At 48.7% G+C, this 12,421-nt stretch overlaps 1 protein-coding gene across 4 annotated transcripts in view; it reads right to left on the minus strand.

Moving 5' to 3' along the window:
- Positions 1-387: 387 nt before the first annotated feature.
- Positions 388-12,421, minus strand: part of COQ8A (coenzyme Q8A) — a 351,468-nt gene continuing 339,434 nt past the window's right edge. For all 4 annotated transcript variants that reach the window (XM_029593040.1, XM_029593043.1, XM_029593041.1 and 1 more), the window contains 2 exons: positions 6,041-6,127; positions 388-2,743 (listed from right to left, as the gene is read on the minus strand). In XM_029593040.1, the coding sequence (XP_029448900.1) occupies positions 2,453-2,743; positions 6,041-6,127 (378 nt within the window). In that variant the 3' untranslated portion in view covers positions 388-2,452. The remainder of the gene's footprint in view (positions 2,744-6,040; positions 6,128-12,421) is intronic.

Below are 12,421 nucleotides of genomic sequence, written 5' to 3' on the forward strand. Positions count from 1 at the left end.
TGTGTATGTGGAAGGGACACTCTTACAGTGAATTTCTAGGGAAATTCTGCTCAAAACAAGAGCAGATATACCAATAAAAAGGCTCGCCGCCCGGGCATAGAACAGGTACAGTTGCTAGTAATTCTATAAATGTAATCATACTAAAATCATACTAAAATATGCTCACACTTGCCTGTAACTTCTCATGCTCACACTTGCCTTCTCATGCTCACACTTGCCTGTAACTTCTCATGGTGTGGTCAACCTTGCTGTGATTTATATCCAACCTACAGTTTAGTGCTATCTACATTGCTAGGTTAGACTCTAGCCTAACTCTTCCCTAATAAAGTGATTTTTCTTGCCAACCTAGAAGGGAGATGTGAACAAAACAGCAGTCAGCAGCACTTGTCACAAGAACTTTTTTTTTTTAATTGAAATCCATAATCATACAGTTACAAGGATTGTACAAAAAGATGATAATAAACCTACCAAAACATTTCTTTGCACGACAAATTGCTTAACACTGTGCGCCTGGTCTAGAAACGTGTGTGTGTCCATTTCTGCATTCACTTCAGGCAAAAAGCTTGAAATGCCCTTTAGAACAGCAAAATATGAACGTTTCTGTCGAGTAGGAACTGCCAGCTCCAAGCTACAAACACCACCAACAGGTCTGCTTATCAGGGTATTCACAATGAACAGTCTCGAGATATATTTGCATGCATTTGGTCTAAGAGCCAGGTTTAAATTTTTTTTTTTTTAAATTATCTGGAGGAGTGGAGATGGTTATGACTGCTTCTAGTTTAACCCTCCCTATAGCAGGACACTCTGCAGGTGGACAAGTATTGAGAAAGTGACTCATTTCTGCACCTCCCCGTACCAGTCCCTGCTCTTCTGACAGAGGGACAGCCACTCACCAGTTGCCAAGAGAGGAGATTCCCACCTTGCATGTTGCCTCTCCAGAGATGGTACATTTTTCACCAAATTAGCACACAACCCCTCCATGTAGGTAATACCGGTGGACACACAGACTTAGTCCATAGAGAGTTTATACATTCAAAAGTCATGATACAAGAGGATGGTCACAGTCCCCCGCCCCTTTCTGTATCTATTTTTGGCACTTTTTACGGTAGGAATTAAAGATTTATTGCTTCATCAGCACTGAAAGCCAAAAGGAGACAAGGAAAGAAAAAAAAGGAAACACATAAAATCTCTATTTACATCATACAAATGTCACAATACCACAAAAAAAATCTGTAAAATTCAGAGGCATTTCTCCAGCTTCAGCATGTGAGGAGCACCCGTCTTACAAAAATAGGCCATTTTATATTCATTTATAGCTTATTGTTATTACAATTAAAAGGTTCTGATTGGCTTAGCATTCTACTTAAATTCATTCACAGTTTGAAAGCTATTTATAATCCACCTTAGCAAAAGAGAATGGCAAATGCTTTTTATACAATTGTTTTTGATATGTGTCAGCAGTTGTCCCATGTTCCCTTCTCCATCACTTTCTCCCATTAAATCTTACCCCCCTCTGCTACCAGCATACCCCAACATTACTGTCACTCACCTCTATCACACACTTTCCCCCTTCTGCTAACATCACTCCCATCTTAATCCCTACCCTTCATTGCTACCATCACATTCCTCCACTGATCTGACATTCCCCTTCTACCCCACTCTCACACCCTCCCTGACCCACATTTGCTACCATCACTCTTCCTCCTAATCCACTCTGCTACCATCACTCCCTTCCTACCTCTTACCTGTCTTTGCTACCAATTCCCTCCATTTGCTGTCACTCCCCTTTATCAACATCTCCTCCCCTGTTATCATCAGATCACCTTATCCACCTTTGCTACCACTGCACCCCTATGTTACCATCATGCTCCTCCCTTCTTCCTTACCCACCTCTGCCAACATCACTTCACCTCTCCCACCTCTTATGCCCTCTCCCATTGCATTCACTCCCCCCTCCCCTGACACTACCCTCTACATCTCCTTCCTAACTCCTCCTTTCACTCTGCTCTCTACATCTGCTACTGTCATTCTCCTTTTAATTCCCCTCCTACACTCACTGCACAGTGGGCCTGATTCTAACCAAAAGTTCCATGCAATCACTATATGGACAGTTGATCTGGTGCATTCTGAATGCAACAGGTAAAAGTGCGATGGTCTTTTTATTGCAATGTGTATGTTGATATATATATATATATATATATTTTTTTTTTTTAAAGAAGGTAGCAGAAGTCCTTTGCTACCTCAAACATGTACAGCTGTGCAGCAAATGACATCAGCACTAAGAAGAATAAGGAAATCTATGGTTAAAAACATTTTAGCTTCTATGATGCCCATGTGTATCAGGTTCTAGGAATAAGCCTCAGACACAATACGCATTATATTGTTCTTCAGTAGTGACCAGGCTTTGGAAGGAAGGGGGATGAGGGGCCAGAGGAGGACACAAATTGCACTGCTATTTCCTCTTGTCCTCCCTTCCTCTCCAGTACTTGCTGTAACTTTCTTGGAACATGTTGCTGCAGGAAATCTGTGCCTTCAGCTTGGAGCAGATGAGGAAGGAGCCGCCCATCTTCCGATGTAGGGAGTATGTCTCCTCTGGAGGAGGAATAAGTCTGTGCTTCAGCATAATGGGGATTAAGCCATGGATCCGCTCCGTGGTGCTCTGATGACCAAAATCAAATGGCTCATCAGAGGCAAAAGCCTCGCCCAGGATTAAGACAGCTTCTAAGTGTGCATTTTCCATTGTCTGCAGGAGGGGGAAATAAATTTGAAAAGTGCTGTTATCTTGGCAAAATGCTTTAAAATTAAGAAGCATGTGATGACAACTGGGTTGGGATTCACCCTCCTTGCAGGGCATTTCCTGGCTATTAGTGCAGCACTGGAGAGGCTGTGGGCCTAATATAGGAAGAGTGATGGATGAATGAACAGCCTCCCAATGGAGGTGGCATGGAAAAACACACTAACAGCTCTAGAAAACATGAGAAAAAAGCAGAGGGATGTTTAAGTTGCAAGAATATACAGTCAAATAGGATCTGTTTTCCTGCATTATGGAGGGAAACTGGCAGTTTAGACCAGTGTTTCCCAATCAGGTGTGCTGTGGCTGCAGTCTCACTTCCTGTTTCCCTCCTGGCCTGCAGATTGTCCTCCTGCCAGCAGAGGGCATCGGAGAGCAGAGCTTCTGGGCAGCTGCTCCTGCTTTCCCGTCTGGCTCTCCTGTGCAACAGAAACTGCGGGGGGGCTCTGTAGTCTCATGAAACCTGCTGGCTCCATGCAGTTCAGACTACAGAGGGAGGCTGGCAAAGGAGGAAGCAGCAGCACTTCTGCTGTTCAGGGATTGAGGGTGGAGTGGGGAAAGGGACAGATGAATGTGCCACTGATTATGGGGGGAGAGGGAAGGAATGGTGATGATGCCAGGAGGTGGGGGACAGGGAAATTGATGATGCCAAGAGTTTGGGGGGGGGGGGGGGGGGGGGGGGGAAGGGAAGATGATGATGATTCAAGGGGGTGGGGAGGAAAAGTGGAAGGAGAAGGAAGGTAATAATGATGCCAGGGAGTGAGGTTGAGGGAAAGTGATGCCAGGGTGTAGGGGAAACGGAAGATTGATGATGTCAGTGGGGGAGAGAAGTAGAGAGAGGGGGGAGGAGGAGATGATGCCATGGGATGAGGGAGAGGGAAGACGATGATGAAAATGCCAGGAAGTGAGGGAGAGGACAAGTAATGTCAGGAGGTGAAGAGAAAGGGATGAGGAGGTGATTGGCACGGTGAGTGAAGGAGAGGAAAGAGAAAGCAATGATGCCAGGGGATGAAGAGAGAGGGAAGGAGATGATGCTGGGGGTGAGGAGAAGAGAGAGAAGGAAGGTGATGATTATGGGGGTGAGAAGAGAGAGATGGAAGGTGATGATGCCGGGGGTGAGAAGAAGAGAGAGAAGGAAGGAGATGATGCCTGGGGTGAGGAGAAGAGAGAGAAGGAAGGAGATGATGCCGGGGGTGAGAAGAAGAGAGAGAAGGAAGGAGATGATGCCGGGGGTGAGAAGAAGAGAGAGAAGGAAGGTGATGATGATGGGGGTGAGGAGAAGAGAGAGAAGGAAGGTGATGATGATGGGGTGAGGAGAAGAGAGAGAAGGAAGGAGATAATGATGTGAGGGGGTGGGGAAGAGATGGTGATGATGCCTGGGGGTGGGGGAAATGGAAGGCAACGCACAATAAATCTCTGGAATTTGTTGCCAGAGGATGTGGTTAGTGCAGTTAGTGTAGCTGGGTTCAAAAAAGGTTTGGATAAGTTCTTGGAAGAGAAGTCCATTAACTGCTATTAATCAAGTTTACTTAGGGAATAGTCACTGCTATTAATTGCATCAGTAGCATGGGATCTTCTAGGTGTTTGGGTAATTGCCAGGTTCTTGTGGCCTGGTTTGGCCTCTGTTGGAAACAGGATGCTGGGCTTGATGGACCCTTGGTCTGACCCAGCATGGCAATTTCTTATGTTCTTATGTTCTTATGTTGCCAAGGGATGGAGGAGAGGGCTGGAGGGAGAGCGAAGGTGATAATGACACCAGTGGTGAGGAGGAGGGAGAGAGAAGATGATGATGCCAGGGGGAGAAGGAAAGGGAAGGTAGAGATGATATCAGGGATGAGGAGGCAGAGAGAGAGAAGGTGATGTCAGAGGGTTCAGGAGAGTGGTGGTAGGAGAGGGAAGGTGATGTTGATGTCAGGGAGTGAGGGACGGTGATGTGATGATGTCAGGTGGGGTGGGAGATATGGAAGGGAAGAAGATGATGCCAAAGGGCAGAGGGAAAGAGAAGAGAGTGATGGGGAAGTGGGTGGTGTGCCATAATGAAGTGACCCCTGTGCCAGATATGCCATTAAACAAAAAAGGTTGGGAATCACTGGTTTAGATAGCTCTTGCACTCATGATCTATCTTCATAGTCTCTTTCCATGATAAAGCCTGTCACTGATCTGCAGGCATAAAAATGCCATGTATGACAATTACGATGGACTCTGTGAAAACCAAACTCATGAAATGAATCTACTGATTGTAGAACATAAGGGATGCCAAACTGGGTCAGATCAAGGATAATCAAGCCCAGCATCTTGTTTTCAACAATGGCCAATCCAGTCACAAGTAGCTGGCAGACTCCTTAAAGTACTTACTCCCAGGGATAGCAATAGGTTTTAGTCTACTTGACTAATAATGCAGCAGATATTTCCTAGCTTTTTGTACCTGGTGCCCTATACCCCAATAACCCCATCTATAGGAGGTCACATGGACACAATAGTTAGTTCTGCCAGGTATCTCCTGGAAATACCTGTGACTTATTATGAACATATGAAACATGTCCCAGAGCACATGAAGAAAAGAATTGGGAAGGAGACTGCATGTTTTGATTAAGAGGTATTAGAACAGCTAATCTGATCAGTGCCAGATTTAGGAACAAGATACAGCTCAGGGCTGGAGCCTCTAAATAAAAACAAAACGAAACATTTCAAGTTTTACATTTTATGAGGCCTGTAACCTGACAGCTTAGGCCCTCGGCATGTCTTAAATCTAGCCTGGGATGTGATAGCTCCTCAGTTACATGTGACAGCGAGAGAGTGTGATGGTAGTAATGAAGAGGAGGAGGTGTAATGGTAGTGTAAGAAAGAATGGGAGTGATGGCTCCTCAGTTACATGCGTGCTTCTGTTCTTCCCCACTACAACCATCAACAAGGGAAATCTAAGAGCAGCCTTTTCTGCCTCAGAGTTCTAAAACAGGCTGCTTTAAACCAATGTGGATTTTTTGGCCTTCAAATTACAAAACCCAAAAGGAAATCTAGTGGACTCAAAAAGGTTCAGAAATGCTATTAATTCCTAGGAGGCACACTGATGATGGAATGGGTTGTGAGAAGCAGCTCTGTGGAAGCCCCGTACGCAGAGTAGCTGAAGGCTGCATGTTTTTAGCAAGGTAATGGGAGTGTGTGTGCTACCAGCAGAAGAGCACAAGGGACTGACTACCTTCAGAAAGCATATGCTACCTGCAGAAGAGAGCAGAAGATTGTGTTTCTTACCTTGCTTTCATAGCCAGTCAGAAATTTCATCTCGATTGACTTTTTCAATAGTCGTTCCCTGTCCTTCTCAGCTGCTGCCTTGATCACCTGAAGATAAATACACAAAAAAGTGGAGGGTTCACCTTTGCACCAAGAGAGGGATTAATCCCACACTAACAAGGAAGGGGGTGGGGGAGGGACAAATCTGCCTCCTCCCCAAAGAATGAGATCATCCCATACTACAAGAGGGAGGACATCGTCTGCCCCAAGAGCAAAATTCATCCCATACTAACAAACGAGTACAGGACACTCCCCCCCCCCAAAGTGGGATTAATCCCATGACAGCAAGGAGGAGGAAATCACATCTACCCCCCCCCCCCCAAGAACATGTATAAAATGCAAAGACAGCTTCAGAAGAGACACCAGAATGATTTGGTTTTTGTATTGACCAAAAATAGAGAAAGAATTACTTACCTGATAATTTCATTTTCCTTAGTGTAGACAGATGGACTCAGGACCAATGGGTATAGTGTGCTCCTGATAGCAGTTGGATGCGGAGTCAGATTTCAATCTGACGTCAGCACTACATATACCCGTGCACGAGGCTCTGCTCTTCAGTTTTCTCTTCGAAAAGCAATTGTGGCTATGTGTGTGATTGGTTAACTTGGATAACTTGGATAACTTGAACTGGTTGACATGGTTTCTAGCTGGTGTCTGCCAGCGTGTTCAACTGAGAAGCGCAGACACCAGGCAAATGTGGGTGTCTTCACTAGGAGTAAGGACTGGCTTACCCGAGCTTGTCCTGCTCTTGGGGAGTGTCCTCCGAGGCTTCCGTATTTCGGGGCAGCCATGGGTGGGATGCTGAGTCCATCTGTCTACACTAAGGAAAACAAAATTATCAGGTAAGTAATTTCTCCATTTCCTAGCGTGTAGCAGATGGACTCAGGACCAATGGGATGTACAAAAGCTACTCCCAAACTGGGTGGGAGGCTGTCTGTGGTCCATTTAGGACTGCCCTTGCGAATGCTGTGTCCTCTCTGGCCTGGTCGTCCAGGCGGTAGAACCTCGAGAAGGTATGAATTGAGGACCACGTCGCCGCCAGACATATCTCGGCGGGTGACAGCATCTTGGTTTCTGCCCAGGACACTGCCTGGGCCCCTTGTGGAATAGGCCTTGAATTGCAGCTGTGGAGGCTTGCCTGCCTCCACGTAGCTTGCCTTGATTACTTCTTTGATCCAGTGGGCTTTGGTTGCCCGTGAGACCGCTTCCCCTTGTTTCTTCCCGCTGTGAAGAATGAATAGATGGTCCGTCTTTCATACGGGTTCCGATCTTTCCAGGTATCGGACTAGGAGTCTGCCTATGTTCAGGTGGCGAAGAAGGCTTGAGTCTTCCGAGTCCTTATACTCATCTGGGGATGGAAGCGAGATGGTCTGGTTTAGGTGGAAATGAGGAACCATCTTTGGCAGAATGGAAGGTACAGTGGGTAGCTGTATGGATCCCGGTGTGAATCTGAGGAACAGTTCTTGGCATGATAGCGCTTGAAGTTCGGAGATTCGATGGGCTGAGCAAACTGCCACTAGGAATGCTGTCTTCAAGGTCAGGAGCCGTGGCGACAGGCCGTGAGGTCTGAAGGAAGCCCCTGCTAGGAAGTCTAATATCAGGCTGAGGTTCCATAGGGTACCAACCACTTCAGGGGTGGTTGTATTTGTTTGTCCTCCCTCAGGAAGCGTGAGACATCTGGATGGGATGATAGGCTGATGCCATCCACTTTGGTCCTGAAGCAGATCAGCGTGGCCAGTTGGACCTTGATGGAGCTGAAAGACAACCCTTTCATCACGCTGTCCTACAGGAATTCCCAGATCATGGGAATCTTGACTGTCCGCGGGGGATGTCGCAATCTTCCCACCAGGCTTTGAATATTCTCCATATTTGTATATAAGTTAAGGATGTGGGAAGAAAACTTGCATGCCTATAGCAAGGTGTCGATCACTGCCCCCGAGTATCCGCTCTTCTTCAGGCGAGACCGCTCCATGGCCAGACCATAAGAGAGAGAATCAAGTCGGGTCTACGAGAAGGATCGGTCCTTGCTGGAGTAGATCCTTGTGTGGCGGCAGACCCAGAGGGTTCCCAGCAGAAGCCTCCGCCTATCCGCGTACCATGTCCTTCTTGGCCAGTCTGGGGCCACCAGAGTACTAGCCCTCTGTGGTGTTATATCTTGCGGATGATTCCCCCCAGGAGGGGTCATGGGGGGAAGGTGTACAGCAGGACTTCCCGTGGCCAGGGCTGGAAGAGGGCGTCGATTCCCTGGGAATGCGGTTCCCTTCTGCGCTGGAGGAATTGGGAACTCGGATGGAGGAGTTGAGTCGCTGGTAACCTTGATTGTGTGTGCATGAAGGTTTGCAGCTCTGCGAATAATTCCCAGGTAAGGTTCCTGGGACCATATCGGTCCAGCGGCATTCCCCGAGGGCCCCCACTGGGGAGGGGCTGAGTCGGGAATAGAGGGGTCCGGACTGGTATCACTGGTGGAGTCTGATTCCTCTACTGGCTGGGAGGGACCTTGTTAAGGTTCCCCCAGAGCTTCTTCGCATTGCAGGCAGAGGGCGGAGACCCCTTCGGGTTGTGCCGCTTGCAGATGGCAGGCTGGGCAAAGGGCTTGTCCCTTGGCTTTCTTGGTTGGTGGTGCCATGATTTGTGAGCGTATTCTGTGCACAAAGCGCATGCCGGAAGGCTTAGTTGTGCGTTCTGGGTGCGCCTAAGTTGCGTGCGTACGGAGGATGTGCGTGCAGCTGTGCACACGGGCCTATTTGTGCGCCCGGCACCTTTAAGCGTGCCGCTGTGCACCCAGCACCGTTATGCGTGTAGCTGTGTGCATGGCGTTTTATGCGCCCGGCTGTTTTCAAAATTGTGCACATTTGAAGAATGTATAATGTGCACTTATCTTTTTAATCTGGTCCTGAAGTCGATCCTCCAGGAGGATTTTGAAAACAGCTAATTGAAAATCACAGCTAAGATAGCCACAGCCATGACAATGAAACAGTGACTGATGATTAAACTGGCAGTAGTGCTTTAAGGCTTGATTAATAAGCCATCAGCACCCAGAGACACCAGGTTCTCGGGCTCTAAAGGCTTTATCAAATAAGTCTAGTAGCACCAGAGACGCTATATGATGGTCACTTTAAATCTTTATTAAATGACATAACAAGAGCCTTTTTCATAGCAGAATATATATTTTAATGTTGAATTCTTGATTTCTGCTTCCTTTTGGGTCTTATTATTCTTATCTATAAAGTGGTTCAGGAAAATCTATGCTCTCGTGCGACTAAAATCCTCAGACATCATGTTAAGGCAACGTGAGCCATAAGGTACATTTTAAGCTGCCTGAAATTTCAACTGCGTCAACGGATTTGGAAAAAAAAAAAAAAGTAAAGTTGACTTTTTAAATGTTGAGATTACTACCTGATAATCTCCTTTTCCTTAGTGTAGACAGATGGACTCAGAACGAATGGGACAGTATCCGCGTGCTAGCAGTTGGAGACGGATCTGACGTCAGCACGGGGTATATATATCCCCACAGGAAGCGTAGCAACTTAGTAATCTTCCTTGCAAAAGCTGTTATGGATGTGTGTACTGACGCTCAGTGAAAAGTGAAACAGGATTCCCCTGACCGATTGATAGTAGCTGGAGACCGCCAGCATTCCCAACCGGAAGGCGTTGACACCTGGTAGAGTGTACGCTCTTATAGACATAGATGACACGGCTTACCGTGAATCGGTGATACCCATGTACGCAGGCAGCTGGGCGGGATGCTGAGTCCATCTGTCTACACTAAGGAAAAGGAGATTATCAGGTAGTAATCTCAACATTTCCTGGCGTGTAGCCAGATGGACTCAGAACGAATGGGATGTACAAAAGCTTTACTCCCAGCCTGGGCGGGAGGCTGCCTGAGGACCATGTAATACCGCCCTCGCAAAAGCTGAGTCCTCCCTGGCCTGGACATCCAGACGGTAGAACCTGGAAAAGGTATGGAGGGAGGACCATGTCGCCGCTTTACAGATTTCCGCAGGCGACAGCATCCTGGATTCCGCCCAGGATGCCGCTTGTGCTCTGGTAGAATGAGCCTTGACCTGTAGAGGCGGAGACTTCCCAGCCTCTACGTAAGCTGCTCTGATAACTTCTTTAATCCAGCGGGCGATGGTGGGCCGCGAGGCCGCTTCACCTTGCTTCTTCCCGCTGTGCAGGACGAACAGATGGTCCGTCTTTCGTAGGTCTTGTGTCACTTCCAGATATCTGGGCAGCAATCTGCCAATGTCGAGATGGCGTAATAAACGCCCTTCTTCAGATTTCTTCAAACCCGCCGTGGTAGGCAAGGATATGGTTTGGTTAAGATGAAACTGTGAAACCACTTTCGGTAGAAAGGAGGGAACAGTGCGAAGATGGATAGCCTCAGGAGTGATTCTGAGAAAGGGATCACGGCAGGACAGTGCTTGTAGCTCTGAGATGCGGCGTGCTGAACATACAGCCAGCAAGAACACCATCTTCAAGGTTAGAGAACGGAGAGACAGTCCCCGAAGGGGTCTGAAGGTGGATCTCGCGAGGAAATCCAAAACAAGATTGAGGTTCCATAAGGGCACAGGCCACTTTAGTGGTGGACGAATATGCTTGACTCCTTGCAGGAAACGAGAAACATCTGGGTGCTTGGCGATGATCTTGCCATCCCTCCTGGGACCATAGCAAGACAGCGCAGCCACCTGAACTCTGATGGAGCTGAGGGAGAGACCCTTCTGAAGTCCATCCTGCAGGAAATACAACACAATAGGGATTGTGGTCGCATGTGGATTGGTGTCGTGAGTGTCGCACCATGCTTCAAATACTCTCCAGATGCGAACGTAGGTGAGGGATGTGGAAAACTTGCGAGCTCGGAGGAGTGTATCTATCACGGGCTCCGAGTAACCTCTTTTCTTCAGCCTAGCCCTCTCAATGGCCAGACCGTAAGAGAGAATTGAGCTGGATCCTCGTGGAGGATGGGACCTTGACGTAGAAGGTCCCGGAGAGGAGGCAGGGGAAGAGGCTCCCCTGCCAGTAGTCTTCTCATGTCCGCGTACCAGGGTCTTCTTGGCCAGTCTGGTGCCACTAGAAGAACTAGGCCCCGGTGTTTCCGAATCTTGTGGATGATGGCGCCCAGCAGAGGCCATGGAGGAAAGGCGTATAGCAGAGTCCCTGGAGGCCACGGCTGGACCAGGGCATCGATTCAGTGTGAGAACGGGTCGCGCTTGCGGCTGAAGTATCTGGGTACTTGAGCATTGGACTCGTCCACCAGTAAATCCATGTCCGGAATCCCCCAGTGACCCACAATCATCTGGAAGGCTGTGGGTGACAGCTGCCACTCTCCCGGATTTAGGCTTTCTCTGCTAAGGAAGTCTGCTGTGGTATTGTCCTTCCCGGCAATGTGGACGGCGGAGATGTCCTGAAGGTTCGCCTCTGCCCAAGTCATCAGTGGGGCGATCTCCAGAGATACTTGTCGGCTTCTGGTTCCGCCATGACGATTGATGTATGCCACCGTGGTGGCGTTGTCGGACATCACTCTGACTGCTCTGTTCTTCAGTCTGTGAGCAAATCGAAGGCATGCCAATCGGACTGCCTGGGCCTCTAGACTGTTGATGTTCCACGCTGACTCTTCTCTGTTCCACCGCCCTTGTGCGGTGAGTTCTTCGCAGTGTGCTCCCCAGCCGCTCAGGCTGGCATCTGTGGTGAGCAAGGTCCACGTGGGTGAGGACATCTTCGACCCCCTGCTCATGTGGTTGGACTGCAACCACCACCGCAACTGGGTCTGTACTCTGGCTGGCAGAGGAAGGTGCGTGGAATAGTCCCGTAGACGGGGGCTCCAGCGAGAGAGCAGGGAGTGTTGCAGAGGTCTCATATGGGCCCTCGCCCAAGGCACCACTTCCAGGGTGGATGCCATGAGACCAAGAACCTGCAGATAATCCCAGGCTATGGGCCGACAGGCTCCCATCAAATACTGGATACGCTGCTGAAGTTTCAGCTTTCTCTTGGTAGTGAGACTGACTGTGTCTGCCCGGGTGTCGAACTGTACTCCCAGGTATTCCAGGGACTGGGAAGGCTGTAGGCAGCTCTTGCTGAGGTTGATTACCCAGCCCAAGCTTTCCAGAAGGGCGATCACTCTGTTGGTTGTCCGAACGCTCTCCTCTCGAGATTTCGCCCTGATCAGCCAGTCGTCTAGGTAGGGATGGGCCAGAATTCCTTCCCGCCGGAGTGCCGCTGCTACCACCTCGACCACCTTGGGGAATGTCCGTGATGACGTGGCCAACCCAAAGGGCAGAGCCCGAAACTGGAAGTGGCGTCCCAGAACCTTGAAGCGCAGGTAGCGCTGATGATCCGGATGGA

The sequence above is a fragment of the Rhinatrema bivittatum genome, chromosome 3, assembly GCF_901001135.1.
Source record: "Rhinatrema bivittatum chromosome 3, aRhiBiv1.1, whole genome shotgun sequence".
Lineage (NCBI taxonomy): Eukaryota > Metazoa > Chordata > Amphibia > Gymnophiona > Rhinatrematidae > Rhinatrema > Rhinatrema bivittatum.